This window comes from Tachyglossus aculeatus, chromosome 4 (genome assembly GCF_015852505.1).
Source record: "Tachyglossus aculeatus isolate mTacAcu1 chromosome 4, mTacAcu1.pri, whole genome shotgun sequence".
Lineage (NCBI taxonomy): Eukaryota > Metazoa > Chordata > Mammalia > Monotremata > Tachyglossidae > Tachyglossus > Tachyglossus aculeatus.
In genome coordinates, this window is record NC_052069.1 from 128261157 (window position 1) to 128289019 (window position 27863).

At 51.7% G+C, this 27863-nt stretch overlaps 2 protein-coding genes across 2 annotated transcripts in view; both read left to right on the plus strand.

Moving 5' to 3' along the window:
* The first annotated feature begins 1396 nt into the window (after positions 1–1396).
* On the plus strand, positions 1397–24897 carry FASTKD5 (FAST kinase domains 5). The gene is given in 4 exon segments (XM_038745355.1): positions 1397–1480; positions 10471–12471; positions 12473–12809; positions 24811–24897. Coding segments are annotated over 2 exon segments (2244 nt in total). The 5' UTR covers positions 1397–1480; positions 10471–10507; the 3' UTR covers positions 12753–12809; positions 24811–24897.
* Positions 1397–27863, plus strand: part of UBOX5 (U-box domain containing 5) — a 36138-nt gene continuing 9671 nt past the window's right edge. Inside the window, 2 exon segments of the mRNA XM_038745356.1 lie at positions 1397–1480; positions 24811–24905. Coding sequence (XP_038601284.1) covers positions 24852–24905 — 54 coding nt within the window. The 5' untranslated portion in view covers positions 1397–1480; positions 24811–24851.

Sequence of the window (27863 nt, forward strand, 5' to 3'; positions counted from 1 at the left end):
ATAATTGAGGCCCAGAGAAGTGAAGTGACTTGCCCAAAGTCACACGGCTGACAATTGGCCGAGCTGGGATTTGAACCCATGACCTCTGACTCCAAAGCCCGTGTTCTTTCCACTGAGCCACGCTAGAGTTACTTGCCCAAACCCCCGCAGCAGACAAGTGGCAGAGTTGGAATTAGAACCCATGACCTTCCGACTCCAAGGCCCGGGCTCTAGCCACTAGCCATGCTGCTGTGTCGAACCATTTATCTACCCCAGCGTTTAGAACAGCTCCTGGCACATATTAAACGCTGAAAAATACCAAACTTATTAAATTATTATTATTATTATTACTAGTAGCATGGCTCATTGGAAAGAGCCCGGGCTTTGGAGTCAGAGGTCATGGGTTCAAATCCCGGCTCCGCCAACTGTCAGCTGTGGGACTTTGGGCAAGTCACTTCACTTCTCTGGGCCTCGGTTACCTCATCTGTAAAATGGGGATTAAGACTGTGAGCCCCAAGTGGGACAACCTGATCGCCGTGTATCCTCCCCAGCGCTTAGAACAGTGCTTTGCACATAGTAAGCGCTTAACAAATGCCATCATTATTATTATTACTACTAATAATTCCACCACAAGAAAAGGCGACTTACTCCTCACCCTGGGCTTCAAGGCTGCCCATCACGTCGCCCCCTCCTACCTCACCTCCCTTCTCTCCTTCTCCAGCCCAGCCCGCACCCTCCGCTCCTCTGCCGCTAATCTCCTCACCGGGCCTCGTTCTCGCCTGTCTCGCCATCGACCCCCGGCCCACGTCATCCCCCGGGCCCGGAATGCCCTCCCTCTGCCCATCCGCCAAGCTAGCTCTCTTTCTCCCTTCAAGGCCCTGCTGAGAGCTCACCTCCTCCAGGAGGCCTTCCCAGACTGAGCCCCTTCCTTCCTCTCCCCCTCGTCCCCCTCTCCATCCCCCTCATCTTGCCTCCTTCCCTTCCCCACAGCACCTGTATATATGTTTGTACATATCTATTACTCTATTCATTTATTTCACTTGTACCTACCTATTCTATTTATTTTATTTTGTTAGTATGTTTGGTTTTGTTCTCTGTCTCCCCCTTTTAGACTGTGAGCCCGCTGTTGGGTAGGGACTGTCTCTCTATGTTGCCAACTCGGGCTTCCCAAGCGCTTAGTACAGTGCTCTGCACACAGTAAGCGCTCAATAAATACGATTGATTGATTGATTGATTGATTGTCCTGGGCCGGCGAGTCCGCCCCCTAGCGGCTCGCAACGCGCAGGTGAACGCGATGCCGTTTGGGCCTCGGGGGCTTCCGTCCCGCCCGAGGAGGCGGAAGTGACGGAGGGCACCCGGCCGGAAGTCGGGCTGGGCTCGGCTGAGGGGACGCCGCCGCTGTCACCGCCGGGGTCCCGGGAGCCGATGCGGCGGCGGCGGCGGCGGAGGTGGAGGTGGCGGCCGCCGTGTCCTCGGGGCCGCTGACCCCCGCCGGGTTCAGGTGAGCAGCCTGCGCCGGACAAGCCGCAGGTGGGCAGCGGGGACCCCCGGGGCCTTCCTCCCCCTCAGGCGCCGCCAAGCCGCTTTGGGATGCGCGTGGGCCCACCGTCCTCGCGCTCCCGGAAGGGACACGTGACCCGACGGGCCGGCGCCAGGAGCCAGGGACCACCAGGGGGCGCCCCCCCTCCCCCCCCAGCTCGGGCCGGGTCTGGGATAATAATAATAGTGATGGTATTTGTTAAGCGCTTACTATGTGCAGAGCACTGTTCTAAGCGCTGGGGAAGGTACAAGGTGATCAGGTTGTCCCACGTGGGGCTCACAGTCTTAGTCCCCATTTTACAGATGAAGGAACTGAGACCCAGAGAAGTTAAGTGACTTGCCCAAAGTCACACAGCTGACAGGTGGCAGAGCTGGGATTCGAACCCATGACCTCTGACTTCAAAGCCCATGATCTTTCCACCAAGCCGGAGGGCCTGCTATTACAACTCATTCATTCAATCGTATTTATTGAGCGCTTACTGTGTGCAGAGCACTGGACTAAGCGCTTGGGAAGTACAAGTCGGCCACACATAGAGACGGTCCCTACCCAACAGCGGGCTCACAGTCTAGAAGGGGGAGACAGACAACAAAACAAAACGTGGACAGGTGTCAAAGTCGTCAGAACAAATAGAATTAAATTGTACTATAGAATACAATACTTACGGTATCTGTGAAAGGCACTCTGTGTAATAATAATAATGGCACTTATTAAGGGCTTACTATGTGCAAAGCACTGTTCTAAGCGCTGGGGGATACACGGTGATCAGGTTGTCCCGCGCGGGGCTCACAGTCACCATGCCCGTTTTACAGACGAGGTAACTGAGGCTCTGAGAAGTTAAGTGACTTGCCCAAGGTCACGTAGCAGACATGTGGCGGAGCCGGGATTCGAACCCACGACCTCATGGTGATAATAATAACGATGGCATTTACTAAGCGCTTACTACGTGCCAAGCACCGTTCTAAGCGCCGGGGAGGTTACAAGATGATCAGATTGTCCCACGTGTGTGTGTTGGGGGGTGCTCATAGTCTTAATCCCCATTTTACAGATGAGGTAACTGGCACAGAGAGGTGAAATGACTCACCCAGGGTCACATGGCAGAAGAAAATGCGGCTCAAGGCGTGGCGCTGAGGGCTGGGTTGTGGGAAGGGGTGCTCTGAGGTAGTGGTCTCTGTGGCAGGGAGCTCTCTGGCCAGGTTTCTAGTAAGAGCCATGTCCTTACTGGTCTGTGGAGGGTCAGAAAGCCCCTAGGATTGGTTTGGGGTTTGGGGGGGAACGGGAGGATGTTTGGTTCCTTCCAGGTCCAGGATGCTGGGAATGCAGGACTCGGTGCTGTTATCGGTGTTAGGTATCAGGCTGTGAGGTCCCGATGGCAGGCCCTCCTGGGCTGTCCAGCCTGGCACCAGCACATTTGGTGTTTGAGATCGTGAGCGGGGAGTGTGACTGTTTATTGTTCCCAAGTGCTGTCAAGTGCTTAGCACAGTGCTGTGCACACAGTAAGCACTCAATAAATACAACTGATTGACAGACTGACACAGCAGATGAGTGGTGGAATTGGGATTAGAACACTAGTCCTCCGACTCCCAGGTCTGGGCTCTTTCCTTTAGGCCAAGCTGCTTCTCCTCTGTTGTACTCTCCCAAGCACTTAGTATAGTGGTCTGCCTTCAGTCAGTACTTAATAAATATTGTTGGTTGATTGAATTGTTTCCGCGGGCAGAATCTGCCTCCATGATCCCAATCCAAGGAGAAATCAAGGGGCTGGAGGGTCATAATTAACAGGGGTTGGTGGTTCTGAAGCCTGGGCGAGCCCTGGGCCACTTTGTATAAGGACAAAACCATTTTTTAAGGGTATCTGTTAAGTACTTACTGTATGCCAGACGCTGTGCTATGCACTAGGGCGGGTACGAGACAATCACATTATCCACAGTCCAAGTCACAGTCTAAGTAGAAGGGAGAATGACTGTTGAATCCCCATTCTGCAGATGAGGGAATTGAGGCCCAGAGAAGTGGAGTGACTTGCCCAGCGTCTCCCCGAAGACAGGTGGCGGAGCCGGGATTAGTAGTCAGGTCCTCTGACTCCCAGGAACAAGTCGCAGGTCTGGGACTGGCTTCAGCCCCCAATTGTATTAGCCAGAAGAAGGCCAGGTTCACTTCCAGGGTGTCTTCTGGCTATATGTGGCTGCCCTAGAGCTTCTGGGAAATGCAGGGTATTCTCCCAGCCACCATTTTGTAGCCTCCTGCCCTGAAACCTCCAAAATGAAATGTGGGATCACTGGGAGTTAATAATGTTAGTAGTAATAATAATAGTGTTTGTTAAGTGCTTACTTTGTGCCAGGCACTGTACTAAATCCTGGGGTGGATACAAGCCAATTGGGTCGGACATAGTCCTTATCCCTCGTGAGGCTCAGTCTCAATCCCCATTTTACAGATGAGATAACTGAGGTTCAGAGAATAATAACAATAATAATATTGGAGTCTATTAAGCTCTTACCATGTGCCAGGCACTCTACTAAGCGCAGGGGTGGATACAAGCAAACCAGGTAGGACACAGTCCTTGCCCCACGTGGGGCTCACAGTCTCAATCCCCATTTTACAGATGGGGGAATGGAGGCTCAGAGAAGTGAAGTGACTTGCCCAAGGTCACAAAGCAGGCAGGTGGCAGAGCCTGAATTACAGCCCATGACCTTCTGATGCCCAGGCCCTATCCACCACGCTGTGCTGCTTCCTATGAGTCTTCTTGAGCCTGTTTGGGATCAGCCCTGTGCCAGGCTGGACCAACCCTAGAAACCATGTCCTTTGGGCCTGGGAGTCAGAAGGACCTGGGTTGTGATGGACTACTGCATCAGCCTCCTCTCTGATCTTCCATCCTTATGTCTCTCCCCACTTCAATCCATACTTCACGCTGCTGCCTGGATTGTCTTTGTCCAGAAACGCTCTGGGCATGTTACTCCCCTCCTCAAAAATCTCCAGTGGCTACCAATCAATCTGCGCATCAGGCAGAAACTCCTCACCCTGGGCTTCAAGGCTCTCCATCACCTCGCCTCTTCCTACCTCACCTCCCTTCTCTCCTTCTACAGCCCACCCCGCACCCTCCGCTCCCCTGCCGCTAATCTCTTCACCGTGCCTCGTTCTCGCCTGTCCCGCCATCGACCCCCGACCCACGTCCTCCCCCAGGCCTGGAGTCCCCTCCCTCTGCCCATCCGCCAAGCTAGCTCTCTTCCTCCCTTCAAGGCCCTACTGAGAGCTCACCTCCTCCAGGAGGCCTTCCCAGACTGAGCCCCCTCCTTCCTCTCCCCCTTGCCCCCTCTCCATCCCCCCGTCTTACCTCCTTCCCCACAGCACCTGTATATATGTATATATGTTTGTACATATTTATTACTCTATTTATTTTACTTGTACATATCTGTTCTATTTATTTTATTTTGCTAATATGTTTTGTTTTGTTCTCTGTCTCCCCCTTCTGGACTGTGAGCCCACTGTTGGGTAGGGACCATCTCTATATGTTGCCAACTTGTACTTCCCAAGCGCTTAGTAAAGTGCTCTGCACAAAGTAAGCGCTCAATAAATACGATTGATTGATTGATTGTGATCCTGGCTCCTCTGTTTGTCTGCTGTGTGTGACCTTGGGCAAATCACTTTAATTATCTGGACCTCAATTCCTCTGGCTGTAAAATGGAGATTAAAACTGTGAAACCCATATGTGGCTTGGACTGTGTCCAATCCTGATTAGCTTGTATCTACCCCAGCACGTAGTACAGTGCCTGAAATGTAGTAAGCGCTTAACAAATACCATAAATAAAACCTATTCAGGAAAATCAGCATTTATTGAGTATTTACGCTGTGCGGAGCACTGCACTAAATACTTGGAAGAGTACATTAGAGTCAGTAGATAAGATTCCTGCCTCCAAGGAGCTTCCAATCTAGCAGGGGAGATTCATTCGTTCATTAAGTCATTTTTATTGAGCGGTTACTGTGTGCAGCGCACTGTACTAGGCACTTGGGAGATTACAGTATGACAAATAAGCAGACAGATTCCCTGCCCACAATGAGCTTGCAGTCTAAAAGGGGGAGACAGCATAATAATAATAGCACAATATAAACTGACACTCAAATAAATTACAGGAAGGAGGAAATAATGAAATGGTAGAATATAAAGGGATGTACTTCAAGTGCATTGGTCTGGGGCCATGCAGCTGAGTAGCCAAGTGCTTTGGCGATTTGGAAGTTGCAGCTGGGGAGGAAATAAAGGTGGGAGATGACAGACTAATTGGGGGTGTGGGGAGCTTCTGGAAATATGATTCCATTAGAGCCCCAAAGATGGGTTGGTTGGTTGCAAACTGGCTTAGGGAGTTCCAGGAAGGAAGGAGGGTGTAAGTAAGAGGCAGAGAAGGTGGAACTGAGGTACGGAGAGCAGGTCCGCTTGAGAGGAATGAAGCATCTGAACGTAATGCGGGAGGAGTGAGTTGAAGCAGGACGGAAAGGGCCCAAAATTAATTGTCAGTCGTATTTATTGAGCTCTTACTGTGTGCAGAGCACTGTACTAAGTGCTTGGAAAGTACAGTTCAGCAACAGAGGCGATCCCTACCCAACAGTGGGCTCACAGTCTAGAAGGGGGAGACAGACAACAAAACAAATAGATAGGCATCAGTAGCATCAAAGTAGATAAATAGAATTATAGATATATTCACATAGTTCATAAAATAAATAGAATAATAAATATGTACAAATATACACAAGTGCTGTGGGGTGGGGAGAGGGAGGTAGAGGAAAGGGAGAGAGTCAGGGCGATGTGGAGGGGAGGGGGAGCAGAGGAAAAGGGGGGCTCAGTCTGGGAAGGCCCCCTGGAGGAGGTGTGCTCTCAGTTGTGCCTTGAAAGGGGAAAGAGAGCTGGTTTGGCAGCTGTGTGGAGGGAGGGCATTCCAGGCCAGGGGAAGGACATGGACCGGGGGTTGACGGCGGGACAGGCGAGAACGAGGCCCAGTGAGGAGGTTAGCGGCAGCAGAGGAGCGGAGTGTGCGGGCTGGGCTGGAGAAGGCGAGAAGGGAGGTGAGGTAGGAGGGGGCAAGATGATGAAGAGGTTTGAAGCCAACAGTGAGCAGTTTTTGCTTGGTACGAAAGTTGATAGGCAACCACTGGGAATTATTGAGGAGTTGGAGTGTCATGCCCAGAGCGTTTCTGTAGAAAGCCAGGGGTCAGGAATTTGTCTAATGCGGAGAGGAATGGATGGCCGCCCAAGATTTTTGAGGTGTTGGTCTGCCTTTTCAAAGTCTTATTAGCAGGCCCATCTCCTCCAAGTGGCCTTCTTTGATTAAACCTTCGTTTCCTCTTCCACACCCTTCTGTGTCGCCCTGACTTGCTCCCTTTATTCATCACCCCTTCCAGACCCACAGCACTTATGGACGTACCTGTCATTTATTTCTGTTAAAGTCTTTTTCCCCTTCAGGGAATGTGTCCGTTTTTTGTTACTCTCCCAGTTTATTCAGTTGTAATGTATTGGGGGCTTACTGTGTGCAAAGCACTATACTAAGCGCTTGGGAGAGTACAGTAGAGCAATAAACAGACACATTCCTGCCCACAGCGAGCTCACAGTCTAGAGGGGGAGACAGACATTAATATAAATAAATAGATGAATTAATAACAGATATATACAGATACATGCACGTGTCCTGTGCAGATGGGAGGGAGGATGAATGAAGGAGCAAATAAGAGCAATGCAGAAGGGAGTGGGAGAAGAGGGCTTAGGGAGGCTTTCTTGGAGGAGATGGGCCTTCAATAAGGCCTTGAAGTGGCAGAGAGCAGTTATCTGATATGAGGTGGGCAGGCGTTCCAGACCAGAGGTAGCATGGGGGCGAGAGGTCGGCCGCGAGACGGATGAAATGGTGGTACAGTGAGAAGATTAGCATTAGACAAATGAAGGGTGTGAGCTAAGTTGTAGTAGGAGAGTAGCAAGGTGAGTAGGAGCGGGCAAGATGATCAAGTGCTTCACAGTGCTTAGTCCAAATCTCTGCACACAGTAAGCGCTCCATGAATATGATTGAATGAATGAATGAATGATTTGGAAGTTGGGCCTGGTCCGGGCAGCAATTTACCATGCTCCCTCAGACAGTGGGGCCCAATCTCAGTTGGTCTGATCTCACTCCCCTGGGGAAGGGGATAAGTACTGCCTGGCCTGGTCATGGGGAGGCCGTCTGGGGAGACATTCACCAACTTGCAGTTGAGTAAGCCTTCCAAGGTCTTGGATCGGGTATCCGATCTACATAAATGTTTGTAAAAGTAACTCACAGGTCTCCCCGTGCTAGTCATAAGGATGTTCACTTGAGGCGGCTACCTCCAGCCAAAGTCCGACAGGAATTGTAAATCGTCGCCTCACTCCTCCACTGTCCTCTCATCTTTTAGTTGAGGATGGAGAATGCCACACGTTCTCGGTTTCTCACCTTCAAGCTGCCAGGCCTGTTCCAAACGGAGGCGGCTTTTCCTTTCACAGCCTCTGCGTCATTAACGACTGACACGCTTCCCTTTTCGTGCTCCGTGGGTAGAAGCTGACAGGAGCGGGAGCAGAAAAAACTCTCCATTTTGGGTTACGGAAAATTTTTCCAGCCGGGCCCTTGGGTTCGGAATTTTTTGTAGCATTGATTCAGGCTGGGGTTTCTGCTAATCAGGGCAGCCCCTGGAAAGAGAGACCATGTGCCAGGTAGCATAATAATAATAATGATTATGGTATTTGTTAAGTGCTTGCTATGTGCCAGACACTGTACTGAGTGCTGGAGTGAGTTCAAAAAATCGGGTTTGACACGGTTCCTGTCCCAGTTGGGGCTTACAGTCTCAATCCCCATTTTACAGATGAGGGAACTGAGGCCCAGAGAAGTGAAATGACATGCCCCAGGTCACACGGCAGACAAGTGGTGGAGTCGGGATTAGAACCCACAACCTCCTGGCACCCAGGCCTGTGCTGTCTCCATTACACCGCGCCGCTTCTGTCAGGGAGCCCGCGGAAACCTCTGTGTTGGAAAGCACTGTGCAGCGGAACGGCTTTCCCTGCTAGGTTCGGGAGTTGGACTGAGCGTTCTCACCGCGTACATTTTGTTTATTTAGCATTACTGCTCTCTGCTCAGTTAATAATGATGATGATATTTTGTTCAACTTTGTGACCTGCTCAGAAACACATGCCTTGTATAGGCGGGGAGAGTTGATGGTCTCTTCGGCACCAAGGGGCTGTGTGCCGGCATCCTCTGAGCGCGAGGTCCCTCGTGGGGTCTTCTCTGGGACTCCCACCCATGGTTTGAGAAGAACGAGGGTGGGGTGGGGGGATGGGGGTCTGGTCTGGCAATTACTGCTAATCAGCTGGGTCCCTCTAGGGGAGAAATAGCAGCTCTCCCCGAAGAGGAGGAAATGGGGTCTCATCGATGTGGGTTGGGCACAGGAAAGATCTTCCTGGCTCTCAGAGAGGATGCCCTGGTACGGGCACCAAGGGAGAGTGTGGAGCCTCCGTCCCTGGCATCTCCAAGGAGAGCATGCAGGTGCCCATCTAGCCCATCTAGCATCTCACTTGCCCAGAGGTAGAGCCTGAACCAGTGACCCTCCCCTCGCTCTTCGTTTTAGCTTTGATCGGGCAAGAGAGGTGTTTACTAGGTGCTGATGACTGTACTAAATGCTGGGGTGGATACCAGATTGTCGGATTGGCCCGGTCCTTGTCCTTCAGGGGGCTCAGAGTCCGAGTGGTGGCTGTGCTTGTGGGTGTTTGGGGGCGTGGGAGGTGGGGTGTGAGAGAGAGTGTTGGAGGGATAGAGAGAGAGACTGTGTGTATCGGGGGGTAGAGAGAGAGAGAGAGTGTGTGTGTGTGTGTGTGTGTGTGTGTGTGTGTGTGTGTGTCGGGGTAGAGAGAGAGTGTGTGTTTGGGGGGTAGAGAGTGAGTGTTGTATGTGTGTGTTTGGGGGGTAGAGAGTGAGTGTTGTATGTGTGTGTATCAGGAGAGAGAGAGAGAGAGAGAGAGAGTGTGTGTGTGTGTGTGTGTGTGTGTGTGTGTGTGTCAGAGAGGGGGAGAAAGACAATGTGTGTCTGTGTTTTGTGTGTGTGTGTTTGCCCATCCCTCTGTCCTGTGAGGCAGGGCCTGGCCCAGCTGGAGCCCGAGGCCACATGCTCACCAGGCTGGCCCACTGTTCCACATTGTAGTTCCCATCCTCTCCCTAACGGATTGTACCCCCTTCCCCTCGCAGGACCCCCTACGTGGCGACCCCCCCCCCCCCCCAAGCGATGGGTCACTTCCGTCCCTTTGGGTTTCCGGCTGGCCTCCGCTCCTCCCCACTTCTCTGGAATTCCCCAATCCCGCCTTCCCCCGAACTCAGCTCATCTGTCCTCTTGTCAGACCCCCCCCCCCCCCGACCCCGGGGCTTAGATCCGTGATGCTGCGGGAGCGGAGGTCTGAGGACCTGAGGGGCCGCCCCCAGCCGGCCCCCAGCTTGGCCCACAGCATTTTTCAGACCGTTCCCTAGTGCTGGAGCAGACTCTTGAAGACCCTGCCCCCCTCCCAGAGTTACCACTTAATAAGAGTAATAATCATAAGTGCTTACTATGTGCCAAGCACTGTTCTGAGCGCTGGGGTAGCTACAAATTAATCAGGTTGGACACAGTCCCTGATCCCACATGGGGCTCACGGTCTCCATCCCCATTTTCCAGATGAGGGAACCGAGGCCCAGAGAAGTGAAGTGACTTGCCCAAGGTCACGCAGCAGACCAGCAGCGGAGCCGGGTTTAGAACCCAGATCCTTCTGACTCCCAGACCCGGGCTGGATCCTCGGAGCCATGCTGCTTTCCCGCCAGCGGACCAGGGGGGGCTGTCTATGGCACATCTCACATCCCCCGCAAACTGTCTGGGGCCGGGGGTGGGTTTGAGGTTCTGTTCTGAGATACCCCCGGATGAGGGGGCAACCACTCATTCTTCATCTACCCTTTTTTCAGTACCTGCCACCCGTTCTGACCCCGTAGCTTGCGACCCATGGCGGCGGCGATCTTGCTCCGGAGATGGCCGGGGCGCGTGGGCCGAGCACCTGGGTTTCCGGCGTCTGCCGCTCCCCGGGCCGGGAAGAGACCGGCTGTCCAGACCCGATGCGGTTGCACCCGGACCCCCAAACGGCTCCATCGGGAGAGCAGAGCCGGGGCTGCTGCCACGAGGCCGGACCTCCTGGAGTGGCTCGGGCCGCACACCCCTCCGGCCTGCCCGGCTCCTGAGCGAGGGCCCGGCGGGAGCCCGGCTGCTGGGCCTGGGGCGGGCATGCGCCACGGTGGCCCCCGCGGGCCGACGCGGACCGGGAGACCCCCGCCAGGCCTCAGTGAAGCCTCCGTGGAAGCCTTCGACTCCTTCGAAGACCCCCGGGCCTTCTTGCGGCAGAGGCCCGAGTACCGGCGTCACAGCCACGACGGGTCTGAGCACCCGGAGCCGCTGCCGCTCGAAGATGCAGAGCCGATCCTACACCAGGCGGCTATCCGGCCCGGCCCACTGGAGCCTGAGACGGCCGCCGACCTCCTGGGCCGCCTGAGTCGCCTCCCAGAGGAACATCGCGCCACCCTGCTGAACCGGGCCAGCTTCGCCCGGCTGTGCCACCTCGGCGCCGAAAGCGCCCGGCTCTCGGGGGCACCCCAGCTCCTCGCCGTCCTGGAGGCCTTCGTCCGTCTGAGGGTCCCCCCGGCGCACCCTGTCCTGAAGGCATACGAGACGGCGTTCTGCCTCCGGGCCTGGGACATGACCCTGGACCAGCTCCTTCTCGGGGCCGACCTGTGGCGGTGCCTGGGGCGGAGCGTGCCCCACTTCCTGGGGATCTGCTTCAGCTACATGCACATGCACTGGGACGAGCTCTTGCCTACTCAGCTGGTCCACCTGATCTACCTCATCGGGGAAGGCCGGCACGGGCCCCCAGACCTGATGCGGAAGCTGGAGTCCCTGGTGGCGAAACACCTGAGCCAGTTGAGTCTGGAGGAAGTCGGGGCCATCTGCCTAGGGTTCTTCAAGTCCAGCAGCGGCCTGTCGGACCACCTCATGCGCCGGATCGGGGACAAGGCCGCGGCGAGCATGGAGGAGCTGAGCAGCTATGCCCTGGTCAACACCATGAAGATGCTGCGTTTCACGCACGTGGACCACCCGGTCTTCTTGGAGCGGTTCAGCCAAGTGGCCCCTGGGCGCATCCCCTCCCTGGGCGTCCAGGGGGTCATGCATCTGACCCTGTCCTGCTCCGCCCTGCGCTACCGGGACGAGGCCGTCCTGGGCGCCGTGGCAGCCTCCCTGCCCTGCCGGGCGTCCCGCTGCCGGAGCAAAGACGTGGCCAAGTTCCTGTGGTCATTCGGGGTCCTGAGCTACGAGCCCCCCGATGCTGAGGGGTTCTACTCGAGCCTGCTGGAGCAGCTGCACCGGAAGATGCCTGAGTTCATCAGGTACCCGGAGCACCTGCTCACCGGCCTGCTGGGCCTGGCGTTCACCCGTCGCTTCCCGGCCCCCCTCCTGGATTTTGCCCTGAGCCCGGAGTTTGTCAGGCTGGCCCGGGGGAGCAGCAGGTTCGAGCTCACCAAGGAGTTGGTCACCCTCGACGGGGCCGTGGGCATCGAGTGCCCAGACTACGGGGGCAACCGCCTGGCAGCCGACCTGCGGCGGGAGTGGGCTGAGAAGCTGTGGGAGTTGGCGAGGCAGGATATGTGCTCCAAGCCTGAGTTCCTGGAAGCCCTCTTCTTGCTCGAGATCGTGCTGGGGGGTCCCCTGCACCTCCGGCACCATATGATCGCCCCCCACACGCGCTCGTCGGATGTGGAGGTCCGGCTGGACGCCAACAACCGGCCGCTCCCTTTCAACTGGGAGGCCCGACCGGCCGGGGAGCTGCCAAAACCCAAGCTGAAACCGGCGGGGGTTAGTCTCACCGACGAGCTGGTGGAGCGGCTCCTCAAGGGGAACTCGGGGGGGCCCTCCCCCAGCAAGCGAGCGGCCGGAGGAAGGGGACGTTCGACCTGCCGTCCAGGCCGGCCCCGCCCCGGCGGGGGCGAAGCTTGCCATCCAGGTGACCCACAGGAACCAGTACTGTTATGGCACCAGGCAGCTCCTCGGGCTGCACGCTATGAAGCGGAGGCAGCTGCGCCAGCTGGGCTACACTGTGGTGGAGGTGCCCTTCTGGGAGTGGGTCCCCCTGCTCCGCCGGCCCCGGGCCCAGAAGCTGGCCTACCTCCACGAGAAGGTGTTCGGCTCTGCTCCCCGGAGCTGACGGGCACCCGGGGCCCAGACCGACAGCCGGGGCTGGGGAGCCGATGCAGTGAACTTGGTACCTTCCGTGGCGGCGGGTCTGGCGACGGTAGATGGGGGGTGGTGAGAGTGGCTCGTTCTGTCAGTAATAAATGGCTCAATCTTTTCCCGTTAATTCCCATTTCTGGTGGGTCTGGCTGCAGGAGTTGGGGTGGGGAGGCATCTGTTCTCTCCAAACACACATACACACACGCACCTGGTGTCACCCGGAAACATGTGCCCAGGTGCCTCTTTAGGGCCTCCTTAGCTTTTCTCAGATACCGGGTTTCCGTGTGCCGGCGTGTTGCAACCTGCACCCGTTGATGACAATGACCCATTTCCGATTGATCCCGGGGGGCCATCTCCTTCTCCCTGTCTCCCCGGCACTGTCCCGGCCCTCCCATCCAGTGGGCCGAGCGGGCATCGTACTGTAGGGGCTGAGTTGGGAAGGTTGAAAGGCAGCATGGCGTAGTGGCTAGAGCCCGGGCCTGGCAGTCAGAAGGTTGTGGGTTCTAATTCCGGCTCCGCCACTTGTCTGCTGGATGACCCTGGGCAAGTCACTTCACTTCTCTGGGCCTCAGTTCCCTCATCTGTAAAATGGGGATTAAGACTGTGAGCCCCGCGTGGTGCAGGGACCGTATCCAACCTGGTAGGGTTGTATCTACCCCAGCGCTTAGAACAGCGCTTGACACATAGTAAGCACTTAACAAATGCCATCATGATAATAGAGTCAAACGTGGGTGGGTTCGGGTGGATTCTGGAGTCCCCTGCGACCTCCCCCCCGGATCGTTGTCGTTGGGTGATTGGGTCCAGGTTTCTCTTCAGGGGACGGGGGCTGGGTCTACAGGTCAGCAGTTTTCTCCTGGACTACCAAGGCTATAACTGCCACAGTGCGTGGCAGTGACCTCGAGGAATGCCCGCTTCCTGTTCAGCCTGGCTCATTTCCCTTCTGGCTCAGGCCTGAAGCCAGCTGGGATCCTTAGGGGCCAGCCAGCTCTCTCCAGCCAAGCTTCCGTGTCAGGTAAACCGCCCACTCCAGGTTGATCGGAAATGGGGGCCCGAAAGCCCAGACCTTTCCGGAATGGTAATTGCTAGTAGCACGCTGACCCTTGAGACTGGTTTCTGAGTCCTAGACCGTGAGCCCATTGTGGGCAGGATGTGTCTGTTGTTGTATTGTACTCTCCCAAGCACTTAGTGCAGCACTTTGCACACAGTAAGTGCTCAATAAATATGATTGAATGAATTAATGAATGAATGAGTGAGCTCCGGGGCTGCTGGATCATCAGCACGGGCCTGGGAGTCAGAAGGACCTGGGATCTGCCACATGTCTGCTGTGTGACCTTGAGCAAGTCACTTCACTTCTCTGGTCCTCAGTTCCCTCATCTGGAAAATAAGGGTTAAGAGTGTCAGCCTAGCTGGGACAGGGACTGTGTCGAAGCTGATTAACTCACTCTACATCAGCACTTAGAACAGTGCTTGGCACATAGCAATTAATACTGTAATTATTATTAATTATTATTATTCATCACAACCCTATTTTCAGCCCCCTCAGCCACTGGGCCTAATGACGCAAGGAGCCCGGGTGTCTTTCGGTCTGTGACAACCCATTCATTCATTCAATTGTGTTTATTGAGTGCTTACTATACTAACCGCTTGGGAGAGTACTTAATAATAATAATTAATAATTGTGGTCTTTGTTCAGCTCTTGCTATGAATGTGGTTGTCTGAGGAAAAGACTTCTCCAAGCTGCTGAAGCCCCCCCCCCCCGCCCCCCGCCATGGAAACATCTTATCAGGACCTCTGTTTCTCTTGCTCCCATCCCGCGGCCCCCCTTTCTGAAGGCAAGAGACCAAATGCCCTGAGGCGTGTCTCTTCCTTTGCAGCTCCTGTGGCGATGTCCACTGGGCCTTCCTCCATCACCGCATCCAAAGAAATTCCTCACCCAGGGCTGAATGCTTACTACACCATACAAAGCGCTCAGGAGAGTACAACAGAATTAGCAGACATGTTCCCTGTCCATAAATGAGCTTACACTCAGTCAGCTCTCCCCGTCCTTTCCAAACTTGCTCATCTCCTAGTACAGCCCAGCCCACCCTCTTGACTCCCCCAGCACCAGTCTGCTCACTGGACCTCGAGTTTGTCTATCTGGCGGATGAGCCCTTGTCCACGTCTTCCCTGTAACCTGGAACTCCCTCCCTCGACCACCAGTCTGCCCATCATCAAAGCCCTCCTAAAATCATACCTCCTCCAAGAGGCTTTCTGTTTTCTTTCCTCATTCCATCACCTATTTACCCACCCTTCTGCATCCCCTGTGCACTCATGTCTGCCCCCCACCCCTGCTTTTTTAAAAATTCTATGAAGTGCTTACTCTGTGCCAGGTACTGTACTAAGCACTGGGTAGTGAGATGATCAGGTTGACCCCCTTAGGTACTTTGAACCCCTCCCACCCCCCAGCTCCACAACCCTTCTGTTCTTCTGTAGAGAAGCAGCATGGCCCAGTGGGTAGAGCATTGACCTAGGAATCTGAAGGTCATGGGTTCTAATCCTGACTCTGCACTTCTCTGCTCTGTGACCTTGGGCAAGTCACTTCACTTCTCTCCTCCTGCCTTCAGGACATCTCCATCTGGATGTCTGCCTGCCACCTAAAACTCAACATGTCCAAGACTGAACTCCTTGTCTTCCCTCCCAAACCCTGCCCTCTCCCTGACTTTCCCATCACTGTTGACGGCACTACCATCCTTCCCGTCTCACAAGCCCGCAACCTTGGTGTCATCCTCAACTCTGCTCTCTTATTCACCCCTCACATCCAAGCCGTCACCAAAACCTGCCGGTCTTAGCTCCGCAACATTGCCAAGATCCGCCCTTTCCTTTCCATCCAAACTGCTACCCTGCTCATTCAAGCTCTCATCCTATCCAGTCTGGACTACTGTATCAGCCTCCTCTCCTATCTCCCATCCTCTTGTCTCTTCCCACTTCAGTCCATACTTCATGCCACTGCCGGATTGTCTTTGTCCAGAAACGCTCTGGGCATGTTCTCCCCTCCTCAAAAATCTGCAGTGGCTACCAATCAGCCTACGCATCAGGCAGAAACTCCTCACTCTCGGCTTCAAGGCTCTCCATCACCTCGGCCCCTGCTACCTCATCTCCCTTCTCTCCTTCTACAGCCCAGCCCACACCCTCCACTCCTCTGCCGCTGACCTCCTCACCGTGTCTCATTCTCGCCTGTCCCGCTGTCGACCCCCGGCCCACGTCATCCCCCTGGCCTGGAATGCCCTCCCTCCGCACATCTGCCAAGCTAGCTCTCTTCCTCCTTCAAGGCCCTACTGAGAGCTCACCTCCAGGAGGCCTTCCCAGACTGAACCCCCTCCTTCCTCTCCCCCTCCTTCCCCTCTCCATCCCCCCAGCCTTACCTCCTTCCCTTCCCCACAGCACCTGTATATATGTATATATGTTGGTACGTATTTATTACTCTATTTATTTATTTTACTTGTACATATCTATTTATTTTATTTTGTTAATATGTTTTGTTTTGTTCTCTGTCTCCCCATTCTAGACTGTGAGCCCACTGTTGGGTAGGGACTGTCTCCATATGTTGCCAACTTGTACTTCCCAAGTGCTTAGTACAGTGCTCTGCACACAGTAAGCGCTCAATAAATACGATTGATTGATTGATTGATTGGGCTTCAGTTACCTCATCTGTAAAATGGGGATTAAGACTCTGAACCCCATGTGGGACAACCTGATGACCTTGTATTTACCCCAGCCTTTAGAACAATGCTTGGCACCTAGTAAGTGCTTAACAAATACCAAAATTATTAGTATTATTAGATTATAGGCTCTTTGAGAACGTTTGGGAGGGACTGGAGGACAGGGGTACAGTTCCTAGATCTAGGAACTACAGAAGCAGCATGGCTTAGTGGAAAAAGCCCGGGCCTGTGAGCCAGAGGTCGTGGGTTCTAATCCCGGCTCTGCCACTTGTCAGCTGTGTGACTTTGGGCAAGTCACTTAATTTCTCTGTGCCTCAGTTACCTCATCTGTAAAATGGGGATTAAGACTGTGAGCCTCACGTGGGACAACCTGGTCACCTTGTATCTACCCCAATGCTTAGAACAGTGCTTGGCACATAGTAAGCACTTAAAAATTCTAGGCAGTGAGCCCGTTGTGGGCAGGGATTGTCTCTATTTGTTGCTGAATTGTACTTCCAAAGCGCATAGTATAGTGCTGTGCACACAATAAGCGCTCAATAAATATGATTGAATGAATGGGAGAGAACTTTCAGTGAAGTGATTGACTCATCTTACCTCCTTCCCTTCCCCACAGCACCTGTATATATGTATATATGGTTGTACATATTTATTACTCTATTTATTTATTTATTTATTTATTTTACTTGTACATTTCTATCCTATTTATTTTATTTTGTTGGTATGTTTGGTTCTGTTCTCTGTCTCCCCCTTTTAGACTGTGAGCCCACTGTTGGGTAGGGACTGTCTCTATGTGTTGCCAATTTGTACTTCCCAAGCGCTTAGTACAGTGCTCTGCACATAGTAAGCGCTCAATAAATACGATTGATTGATTGATTGGAGACCCCTCCTACCCCCGCCAACAAATAGTTATGCTCTTTAGTGGGACAAGAAACTAACCCCAAGTATTTATTAAACACTTACTTTGTGCAAAGCCCTATTGAAAGTGCTGGGAAAAAATACACAAAAATTAGATATGGTCCCTATTCCTCAAGGAGCTCAAAGCCTAAGAAAGGAGGCGGGAAAGAAAGCAATAAGGCCTAGTGGATAGAGCACAGGCCTGGGAATCAAAAGGACTTGGGTTCTAATCCCACCTCCGCCACTTGTCAGCTGTGTGACCTTGGGAAGGTCACATCTCCGTGCCTAAGTTACCTCACCTGTAAAATGGGGATTAAGAGTGTGAGCCTCATGTGGGGCATGAACTGTGTCTAACCTGATTAGCCTCTGTCTGCCTCACTGCTCCATACAATGCCTGCTATGAAGTAAGCGCCTAACACGGTCAGAGACAGACCATCAAACATCACATGCTTTATCTTAGCGTACAAATCCTATATTACCAAGAAGTTCAATGGTGAGCTCCTGGACGACGGGGACTGTGTGTTCTAATTCTGTTTAGTGTTCCCAAGCATAATAATAATAATAATAATGGCATTTATTAAGCGCTTATGTGCAAAGTACTGTTCTAAGCGCTGGGGAGGTTACAAGATGATCAGATTGTCCCTTGTGGGGCTCACAGTTTTACAGATGAGGTAACTGAGGCACAGAGAAGTTAAGTGACTTGCCAAGGTCACATAGCTGACAATTGGCAGAGCCGGGATTTGAACCCGTGACCTCTGACTCCAAAGCCCGTGCTGTTTCCACTGAGCCACGCTGCTTCTCTAGTATAAGCATCTAGGACAGTGCTCTGTAGCCAGTAGGGGCTCAGTTAATTCTGATGAGGATAAGGATTTCTAGTACATGGAAACAGTGCAGATTCCTTTTAGCATGGGTACCTAGTTCCTTCTTTAAGAAAACTTGTTAATTTTTACACCCTATATTCTAAGTGAGGCTGAGCAGATTAGGATAAGGAAGGGTTCTCAGACTCACTGCAACTCTTGCAGGGGTTGGTGAATAGGTGGGGACTCCAATTTCCTTCATTTATTAGGGGCCATAGAGTGTGAGTCTGTCAATAGTACTTACTGAATGCCTATGTGTTCACTTGACCGAAGTGGGTCAAACGTTGTAAAATTCACTGACCTGGCTTAGCATCTTTTGTGACCACTTAACTGGGTTCAGTGAGATGATGGGGGGAGAAAACAAAACAGCAGTGCAACATCCTTTCCAGAGAAGGGTAGGCAAAACAGGTAGGATGGGCAAAACATTCTCATTCCTCTGTCCTATTCAAAGGGTTTTTCTTGGGAGAGACGTCTGAGGTGGTTTGCAGTAGCGGATAAGGAAAAATAAATGGATTGGAATTCCACCACCTCAGCATCAACAGGGGCACAGCTTTGCTACATTCAGTCCCCCACCACATGGAAGCAGCATGGCTCAGTGGAAAGAGCCCAGGCTTAGGAGTCAGAGATCGTGGATTCTAATCCCAGCTCCACCACTAGTCAGCTGTGTGACCTTGGGCAAGGCACTTCTCGGAGCCTCATTTACCTCATCTGTAAAATGGGGATTAAGACTATGAGCCCCATGTGGGACAACCTGATCACCTTGTATCCCCCCCAGCACTTAATGATGGCATTTGTTAAGTGCTTACTATGTGCAAAGCACTGTTCTAAGCACAATGCTTTGCACATAGTAACTGCTTAACAAATGCCATCATTATTTATTATTATTATTATTATTATTATGGAAGAATGTGGAGGGAAAATAAAGCAGCAGGGAAAGTTTGGGTTTGACCTGAAGTGGTCACGGCCCTGCACAAACCACCTTTTTATTTAGAGGAAGACAATTTATTCTTGACCCACCCAATCACAAGCTCTGTGCCCTCCTTAAACTGCTGGCATTTGTCATCACCTGGAGCCCCTTTAGACAAAAAATCACCCTCCTGACTGAGAACTGTTCCTCATCATGGACAGGTACCCCAACATTTCTGGTGAGCCGAGGCAGTCTCTGCCAGCTACAAACTGTGTTCCCTAGGATGGCTCACCAAACTTACATTTCCACCAAGTTACACCCCAGTGGGCAATTAAAAAGCTTACTTTTCCAAATGATCTGGTTTCATAGGGAAGGCACTGAGTTCTAATATATATACATATTTTTTTTCCAAAGAGCTTTGCCATCTCAGCTAAGCACATCCTTTAGTAATTAAGATGACTGAACTGAACTTCTTGTGCATATTTACTATTCTATTTATTTTGTTAATAATGTGCATCTAGCTTTATTTTTATTTATTCTGACGACCTGACACCTGTCCACGCTTTGTTTTGTCTGTCTCCCCCTTCTAGACTGTGAGCCCATTGTTGGGTAGGGGCCGTCTCTATATGTTGCCAACTTGTACTTCCCAAGCGCTTAGTACAGTGCTCTGCACACAGTAAGCACTCAATAAATATGATTGAATGAATGAATGAATGTCCATATGTTTATACTTTGCAGGCTTCCCTTGTCTAATTTATTTTGAGGTCTGTCTCACCCTCTAGACTGTACGCTGCTTGAGGGCAGGGATCATGCCTACCGACTTTTTTATGGTATTTAAGCGTTTACTATGTACCAGGCACTATTCTGATCACTGGGGTAGGTAGGCAATCAGGTTGGACACAGTCTTTGTCCCAAATGGGGCTCACAGTCTTAATCCCCATTTTACAGATGAGGAAACTGAGACACAGAGAAGTGAAGTGACTCGTCCCAAGGTCACACAGAAGACAAGTGGCAGAGCCAGGACTAGAACCCAGGTCCTTATTACTTCTAGGCCCAGGCTTTATCCACTAGGCCATACTGCTTTCGTATTGCCCTCTCCTAAGCACTTACTACAGTGCTCTGCACACAGTTATAGCTGTATCAATACCATTGATTGAAAGGGCTCAACAGGCAGATGCCATCAGTCAGTCAATCGTATATTGAGTATGTACTGTGTGCAGAGCACTGTACTCATCTCTTGGGAGAGTACAATATAACAGATACATTCCTTGCCCACCATGAGCCGACAGTCACGGCGACGATAATATCCCGTCCAGGATTTTTCACTGGGAGTGGGTTGTTAGGCCATCGCAGAAGCCCCCCATGGACCCCTTTAGCCTGTCTCCCCCACCATCTTTTCCAAGAAGCTGGGGGATGGGGCTCTTACTCCTCTGTGCCTGTCAAGATGAAAAGGCTCAGAAAAGTCCAATTTCCTCCGTGGATGGACAGAAATTACCAGAAGTATTGTGCTGCTTAAAAGCTGCCAGGGCCCCATTTTCCCAAATTGCTCAAAGCACTAGTATTTCCACCCACTCTCCGAGGTTAGATGCCATTCTCCCATTTGACAGGTAATCTCTCTTCCTTTCCTCCCACTTAACCTGTCGGAGCGTACGCACCTGCCTGTAATTCCTTTTGATATAATTTTTGAAGGCAAGGCCAAACTTCTGAATTCAGCTCATGCCAACCTCTAGCAGGGCACAAAAGATAGGAATGAAATGAATTTGAATGTCTCTTCTCCTCCACACACACACCCTTTAAATCCACTTTCTGTCCAGTCCCTTGTGCTGCTGTCTCACTTGCATTCTTCAAGTTGCCTGAACCTTATAGTGGGCTTGTTTGGCCAGGGTGCTCAAGTCAGAAATGGCCTCCCCCAGGGTTTCCCCGGCCACACCCCCAAAGTAGCGTCAGGGGAAGAGTTGTGGACGGGAAGGGGGAAAAGCAGGTTAACCCCTGTTTCTCACCTAGTTCTGGCTGACATTCTACGCCTGAGGGAGAACGTGCTTGTAGATTTCCAAGCTCTTTGAGGGCAGGAATTGTGGCGACTTGCTGTGTCCAACTCTCCGAGGTGCTCAGTGCAATGCTGTGCACACAGTAAGCTCTCAAATAGTGTCAAATGCTTGTGCTGTCAGTCAGCAGGGGGAGTTTTGGTAGGGACCGGGATCGATCAGTTAATCAGTCAATTGTATTTATTGAGCGCTTACCGTGTGCAGAGCACTATGCTAAGAGCTTGGGAGAATATGTATAACAGAGTTGTTAGACATGTTCCCTGCCCACAGTGAGCTTACAGTCTAGAGGCAGAGAAAGGTGTTAATGTAAATAAATAAATTATGGAGATATGTGTATGTGAATACATATATATGTATAGTGTACACACACACCAATAACATAAATATGTGATATACATATATTTGTGTGTGTGTGTGTGTGTGTATACCATGTGTGAATATATGATATTGGTTAAGTGCTTACTATGTGCCAGGCACTGTACTAAGTGCTGGGGTAGATACAAGCTAATCAGGTAGGACACACCATATGGAACTCACAGTCTTCATCCCCATTTTTAAGATGAGGTAACTGAGGCCCAGAGAAGTGAAGTGACTTGCCCAAGGTCTCACGGGACAAGTGGTGGAGCTGGGGTATGGACACAAGTGCTGTGGGCTTGGGAGCAAATCCAAGTGCAAGGGCAAAGAAGGGAGTGGGAGAAGTGGAAAGGAGGGCTTAGTCAGGGAAGGCTTCTTGTAGTAGAGGGGCCTTCAGTAAGGCTTTCAGGGCCAGTAGAGCAATGGTCTGTTGGATATGAGGAGGGAGGGCGTTCCAGGACAGAGGGAGGACGTGGGCAAGAGGTTGGCGGCCAAATAGACGAGATGGAGGTATGTGATGTGGAGCGGGCTGGGGTTTGGGTCCTCAGTATCAGAAGGCAGGGGAGCCCTCTAGACTGTAAGCTCATTTTGGGCAGAGAATGTGTCTGTTTGTTGTTGTATTGTCCTCTCCCCAGTGCTTAGTACAGCACTCTGCACACAGTAAGAGGAGTAAGAAGTAACCACTGTTAATAAAAATTGTGGTATTTCTTAAATGCTTATTATGTGCCAGGCACTGTACTAAGTGTTGGGGTAGATACAAGTAATTGAGTTGGACACAGTTCATGTCCCACATGGGGCTCCTAGTCTTAATCCCCGTTTTACAGGTGAGGGACCTGAGATGCAGACAGGTGGCACAACTGGATTAGAACCCGGGTCCTTCTGACTCCCAGGCAGTCAGTCAGTCTTATTGATTGAGTACCTACTGTGTGCAGAGCACCGTACTAAGCACTTGGGAGAGTACACTGTAACAATATAACAGACACATTCCCTGACCACATTGAGCGTACCGTCTGTAAGGGGAGACAGACATTAATATTTAAATCAGTAAATGACAGCTATGTACATAGGTGCTTTGGGGCTGAGGGGGGATGAATGAAGTGGGCAAGTCAGGGCGATGCAGAACAGAGCGGGAGAAGAGGAAAGGAGGGCTCAGTCAGGGAAGGCCTTTTGGAGGAGATGGGCCTTCATTAAGGCTTTGAAGGTGGGGAAGAGTCATTGTCTGTTGGAAATGAGGAGGGAGGCTGAGTGGGAATTGTAGGGTGGTGGGGGGCATTGTTTCACTGCATTGGACTGAACTGAGCTGCTTTAGGGAAGTGTCTTGGCCTGCTGGCTAGAGTTCAAGCCTGACTTCTCAAGTGGCTTCTCTGCCACTTGTCTGCTGGGTGACCTTGGGCTGGTCACTTCTCTGTGCCTCGGTGACCTCATCTGGAAAATGGGGATGAAGACTGGGAGCCCAGTGTGGGACAGGGACCGTATCCAGCCCAATTAGATTGTATCTACCCCAGCACTTAGTAAAGTGCCTGGCACATAGTAAGTGCTTAACAAATGGTCGTGGACAGAGCACCTGTCTGTTCATTGTTATATTGTCCTCTCCCAAGCGCTTAGTATACAGTAAGTGCTCAATAAGTGCGATCGAATGAGAGAATGAGTACCACTATTATTGTTGTTATTACTCTAATTACTATTACTTATAATGACGCAGGGGACCAGCCCAGCCGAGGCCCATTGTTGTGCAGTCTCCTTCCAGTCTGCAGCTGGGCGTTCCCACCACGACTGCGCCTGTGGAAGTTATCTGTGGCAATCACGCGATTACATGCACGGGCATCTACCCGCAGAGGCTCCCGTCCGGGTTCCAGCCCTCTGGGAATCTGAGGGCTGGAGCCGGGTGGGGCATGTACCTCAAGGCTCCGACTGAAAGACCAGGTTGGGTCCAGGTCAGCCCCAGGCAGGTCCGATGGTGTGTCCGAGGTGGGCGCTAGCCAGGTTCAGACTGAGCTGAGACAAACCCCTTGTCAGTGCCGCCTAGCAGAAAGACCCCGCACCCAGGAGTCGGAGGACCTGTTCTCATCCTGGCTCCTCCACTTGTCTGCTGGGTGACCTTGGACAAGTCCTTTCACTTCTCGGCTTCAGTCCCATCATGTGTAAAATGGGAATTCAATATCAGTTCTCCCTTCTACTTTTGTTTTTAATGGTATTTGTTAAACACTTACTAAGTGCCAGGGACTGTTCTAAGCACTGGGGTACATACAAGGTAATTAAATTGGACACAGTTCTTTTTCCACATGGGGCTCAAAGTCTTAATCCCCATTTTATAGATGAGGGAATTGAGGCCCAGAAAAGTGAAGTGACTTGCCTGAGGTCGCACAGCAGTCAAGGGGCAGGGCTAGGACTAGAACCCAGGTCCTTCTGAATCCTAGGTCCATGCCCTATCCGCTTGGCCATGCTGCTTCTCGTTCTTTTTAGACTATGAGCCCCATGTGGGGCCTGATTATCTTAAGTCTACCCCAGCGCTTAGTACAGTGTTTGACACATAGTAAGCACTTAACAAATACTACTATTCTTACTAGTGTCAGGGCGAAGGACCGTGGCATAATGGATGGAGCACAGGCCTGGGAATCAGAAGGACCTGGGTTCGGATCCCTTCTCTGGGCCTCAGTTCCCTCATTTGGAAAATGGGGTTGAAGACTGTGAGCCCCATGTGGGAAATGGACTGTGTCCAGCCTGATTAGCTTATATGTACCCCAGTGCTTAGTACAGTGCCTGGCACATAGAAAGTGCTTAACAAATACCATTTTAAAAAATGGGGCTGCTGTGGGACCTATGGAATCGTCATGGGTGGTAGCAGTCAGTCACTCGTATTTATTGAGCGCCTACTGTGTGCAGAGCAGTGTACTAAGTGCTTGGGAGAGTACACCACAACAATATAACAGACACATTCCCTGCCCACAGCTACTCCTGGAAGGGATTGGGGCTGAGCTGGGCTCTGGATTTCAGCCCTGGACAAGATTCAGCCTGGCAGGGGATTTGTGGGAGACAGGAGTTGAAACTCAAAGACAACAATGCCAGTAACCCGAAAGCTACGGATGGTTTGTCAGAGCTTGTCCCCAGGAAGGCGGTGGGAGTGAGGACGGGAGGGACCATGAGACTTCCCCCATCTTAGTTAAGGTGACCCTCTGCTGGGTCGGCCTGTGTGCCTAGTCTCGGGTCAACGTGCTGGAGCAAGCTTTCCAGTTGATGTCTAACGTCTTTGCTGACAGAGGAATGTTTGTGTTTCAAGGGCAAATCTGATGGTCGGAAGTGGCCCTGGTCCCCACGAAGATGGTTATAAACCTCTGCCTCCCTCAGTTCAGGCCCAGGATCCACTGCAACAAGGTAAACGATAGTATTTTTTTCCCCGATGAGCGTTTTCTCTTTGCCCGGACTGAGCTGTGAGCCGTTCTTCGGTGGCATTCATTCATTCAGTCATATTTAATGAGTGCTTGCTGTGTGCAGAGCACTGTACTAAGCGCTTGAGAGAGAACAGTTGAACAATAAACAGATGCATTCCCTGCCCACAACGAGCTTACAGTCTAGAGGGAGACATTGAAGATCCCGTCGGCTGTCCCTGAGGGCCAGCAAAGCTGGGTGAAGGAGCAGCACGGTCTAGAGGATAGAGCATGGGCCTACCTGTCAGAGGACCTGGGTTCTAATGCCAACTCCACTACCTGTCTTCTGTGTGACCTTGAGAGAGTCACTTTACTTCTCTGCACCTCAGTTCCCTCATCTGTAAAATAGGGATTAAGAGTGTGAGCCCCATGTGGGACAGGAATTGTGTCCCACCCAATCATCTTGAATCGACTCCAGCACATAGCATGGTGCCTGGTACATAGAGTTTAACAAATACCATAAAAAAAGAAGGGCATGATCTAGGCACGGGATGCTTTCCTAGGGAGCAACACTGTCAGGTGGGAAACTCAGCCAGCCTCACCCCCCAGCATGCTACCCACTTATCTCCCCCAGGCCCACCGGAACAAGGACCCGGTGGACCAGTTCCTCCATGAATTAATCCGTCTCCTTCCTCAGATAGGATTTCGTCTCAGTCACTCCTTTATCAGTCCCGGTGGTAAACAGGACAGAGGGATTACTGTCTGCCCTTTTTTAATGGTATTTGTTAAGCACTTACTATGTGCCAGGCACTGTACTAAGCGCTGGGTAGATGCAAGGTAATCAGGTTGGACCCAGTCTTTGTCTCACATGGGGCTCACATTCTTCATCCCCATTTTCTTCATTCCTTCATTCACTCAATCGTATTTATGGAGTACTTTACTGCGTGCAAAGCACTATATTTGGGAGACTATGATATAACAATAATATTACAAATGAAGGTGATAAATATGATTGATGAGGTCACTGAGGCACAGAGAAGTGAAGTGATTTGCCCAAGATTACATACAGCAGACAAATAATAATGATGGTATTTAAGCACTTACTATGTGCCAAGCACTGTTCTAAGCATTGAGGTAGATACCAGATAATCAGGTTGTTCCACGTGGAGCTCACAGTCTTAATCCCCATTTTACAGATGATTTAACTGAAGCACAGAGAAGTGAAGCGACTTGTCCGAAGTCACACAGCTGACAAATGGTGGAGCCAGGATTAGAACCCACAACCTCTGACTCCCAAGCCCCGGCTCTTGCCACTAAGCCACGCTGCTTCTCTAGCCACGCTGCAGATTAGAACCCATGTCCTTGTGAATCCCAGGCCCGTGCTCTGTCCACTAGACCATACTGCTGCAGCATAAACCTGGAAGTCCAAAAGAACCCAGGTCTTGATCCCAGCTCTGTCACTTGGCCGCTGTGTGACTTCGCTTCTCAGTACCTCAGTTTCTTCATCTGTAAAATGGAGATGCAATCCCTGTTCTCCCTCCTAGTTGGATTGTGAGCCCCAGGTGGAACAGGGACTGTGCCCAACTTAATTATCATGCATCTACCCCAGTTGTCAGTACAAGGCTTGACACTAAACAGATATTGTCATCATTACTATAGTTTCAGAGATGGCAAGCAGGCCCATGCTTGGACTGGGGAGAGCCAGGGCCAAATCCTAACCCCCTAGCAGGAACCGGAAAAATTCTGGGAAGAACCCTGGCGTAGTAATGGTGTTTAAGTGCCAGTTTGAGAAGCAGCATGGCCTAGTGGATAGAGCACCGGCCTGGGAGTCCTGGGTTCTAATGTGCGGAGGCGGATCTGGGCTCTAATCCCGGCTCCGTCATATGTCTCCCATGTGACCTTAGGCAACTCATTTCATTTCTCTATGCCTCAGTTACCTCATCTGTAAAATGGGGATTAAGATTGTGAGCCCTATGTGGGACAGGGGTTATGTCCAACTTGATTAGCTTGTATCTACCCCAGTGCTTAGAACAGTGCACTTAACAAATATCTTTAAAAAAAAACACCCAAAAACTGGATGAAATGAGCTGCACTAAATTCTTGGGAGCATACCACAAAAGGATATTCATCCCAATGACATTTGTGCTCATAGCCATAATTTATTTATCCCATCACTGTTGACGGCACTCCCATCCTTCCCATCTCACAAGCCCGCAACCTCGGTGTCATCCTCGACTCCTCTCTCTCGTTCACCCCTCACATCCAATCCATCACCAAAACCTGCCAGTCTCACCTCCGCAACATCGCCAAGATCCACCCTTTCCTCTCCATCCAAACCGCTACCCTGCTCATTCAATCTCTCATCCTATCCCGACTGGATTACTGCATCAGCCTCCTCTCTGATCTCCCATCCTCCTGTCTCTCCCCACTTCAATCTATACTTCATGCTGCTGCCCGGATCGTCTTTGTGCAGAAATGGTCTGGGCATGTTTCTCCCCTCCTCAAAAATCTCCAGTGGCTACCCATCAATCTACGCATCAGACAAAAACTCCTCACTCTCGGCTTCAAGGCTCTCCATCACCTCGCCCCCTCCTACCTCACCCCCCTTCTTTCTTTTCTGCAGCCCAGACCGCACCCTCTGCTCCTCTGCCGCTAACCTCCTCACTGTACCTCGTTCTCTCCTGTCCCGCTGTCGACCCCCGGCCCACGTCCTCCCCCCTGGCCTGGAATGCCCTCCCTCCGCACATCCGCCAAGCTAGCTCTCTTCCTCCCTTCAAAGCCCTACTGAGAGCTCACCTCCTCCAGGAGGCCTTCCCAGACTGAGCCCCTCCTTCCTCTCCCCCTCCTCCCCATCCCCCCGCCTTACCTCCTTACCCTCCCCACAGCACCTGTATATATGTATATATGTTTGTACATATTTATTACTCTATTTATTTTACTTGTACATATTTATTCTATTTATTTT